Source organism: Tupaia chinensis, unplaced genomic scaffold (assembly GCF_000334495.1).
Source record: "Tupaia chinensis unplaced genomic scaffold, TupChi_1.0 Scaffold000407_4, whole genome shotgun sequence".
Classification (NCBI taxonomy): domain Eukaryota; kingdom Metazoa; phylum Chordata; class Mammalia; order Scandentia; family Tupaiidae; genus Tupaia; species Tupaia belangeri.
This window is the reverse complement of record NW_006159912.1, coordinates 4,827,849-4,829,535: the sequence shown is the minus strand read 5'-3', so window position 1 is coordinate 4,829,535 and position 1,687 is coordinate 4,827,849. Positions and strand designations below refer to the sequence as shown.

The 1,687-nt window shown below is 38.2% G+C and overlaps 1 protein-coding gene across 1 annotated transcript in view; it reads left to right on the top strand.

Annotated features, from left to right (window-relative positions):
* APPBP2 (amyloid beta precursor protein binding protein 2) overlaps positions 1-1,687 on the top strand; it is a 94,222-nt gene that overhangs the window by 38,860 nt on the left and 53,675 nt on the right. Inside the window, exon 3 of the mRNA XM_006154457.3 lies at positions 519-670. Coding sequence (XP_006154519.1) covers positions 519-670 — 152 coding nt within the window. The remainder of the gene's footprint in view (positions 1-518; positions 671-1,687) is intronic.

The following is a 1,687-nucleotide window of genomic DNA, read 5'->3' as shown; positions in this document are numbered from 1 at the left end:
GTTGCCAGAGAAACAGAGGCAGAAAGCAAGAAATCACTCCCCAGGAGGGATGGCCACACCACAGTCCCCTCTCCTTCATTCTCTCTTCAGGATCTTGGGCATGTATGCGTGTGTGCCCGTTGTGAGTTTCAAGCCACTGGGTCCAGCATTCAGACCACAGTGAACTATGTGGGTGTCCAGTGACTATTCATTACACCATCTTCTGGTCCCCCATTGCCCATTTTTAATTAGGGTATTTGTGGATTTATTGTTGAAATATAATTTACTTTTTAAAGCTGATTTTAAGTTACCTTCATTCTTCATTGCCATCAGGTTATACACTGTGTTCTTCCAAAGTGTTAAAGGATCACTCAGTGATTTGCTGAATAAAGACATTAGACTAAATTTGGAATTACTATAGCTTCATAAAGGCAAAATACTTATCTTACTTCATACTGGAAAATAGTTGTATTGTTATTTAAAAGAGAAGCAACTAGTGCAAGTTACCTCTATAAAATATCCTATTCCTTCTCTTTCAGACATTTGCTTCATCATTGTTTTCAGGCCTTGATGGATCATGGTGTTAAAGTTGCTTCAGTCTTAGCCTACTCATTCAGTAGGCGGTGCTCTTATATAGCAGAATCAGATGCTGCAGTGAAGGAAAAAGCCATTCAGGTTGGCTTTGTTTTAGGTAAGTAATGGTAAAATAGAGGAGTGAGAAGTGTTTCGGTTCCATGAGAGACTCAGAAATAAACCTGTTAATAATAAGGGGTTTCTGCAGGAATTTTCCAAAGTCTACATGAGGAGTTTATGAGAAAAACATCAAAAGAATTATATATAATTCCTTAAATATTAACTCTGTGTCAGGTATCATTTTAGGCTTTTAAATGGTGTCTTTCTAAAATCCTCATGGCATTTCAGTGAAGCGATGATATTAATAGCATTTTATTGATGAGGAAACAGAAAAAGTTGAATATCTGGTTCAAGTCACATAGCTAGTAATGGAGCTAAGTTTAAAATCCTATGTTGGGAGTTCTGCGTGGTCACTGGGGAGAACCTGCCACTGTGCTGACCATGCTCTGCTGGACACGGTGTCCAGCTATAATTTTACACATGAGCTATAATTTTAGAAACTGCTGTATTTATCTGGGGTTAAGGAAATTAATTCATTTTCGGCTTGATCTGTGGCCTTTGTCAAAAAATCAGTTGGCTGGAGAAGAAGGTTCCACATGGCTCCAGCGAACTAGATATTTCAGGGAATGAAGATTTTCTACTGATAATTCAGCCTCCAGCAAACGAGCTAGCAGCTGAACTTCAAGAATTTGAAAGAAACACATCATCCATCAGATGACAAGAAATCACTGCTGGATCACGAGAAATATGGGAAAACAAGAAAATGCCTCTCCTCCAAGGGAAAAGAGTAACTCTTCTTCATCCACAAGCAATTCGGTGAAAATCATGGAAATGTCTGATAAGGAATTTAGAGCATTCATAATGGCGAAGCTATCAGAGATGGAAGAGAAGAGAGATAATGAACTGCTAAAGAGAAAGGAGAAAGAAGTTGACGAGTTCCAGGAGATGAGGAAATTCTTGCAAGGTCTAAAAGAGGAATTACACACTTTACAAAAGATTCAAACAGAACTGCTAGAGATGAAGTCTATAATACAAGAAGTCAAAATCTCCCTTGAAAGTATTAAAAGCAGACTAG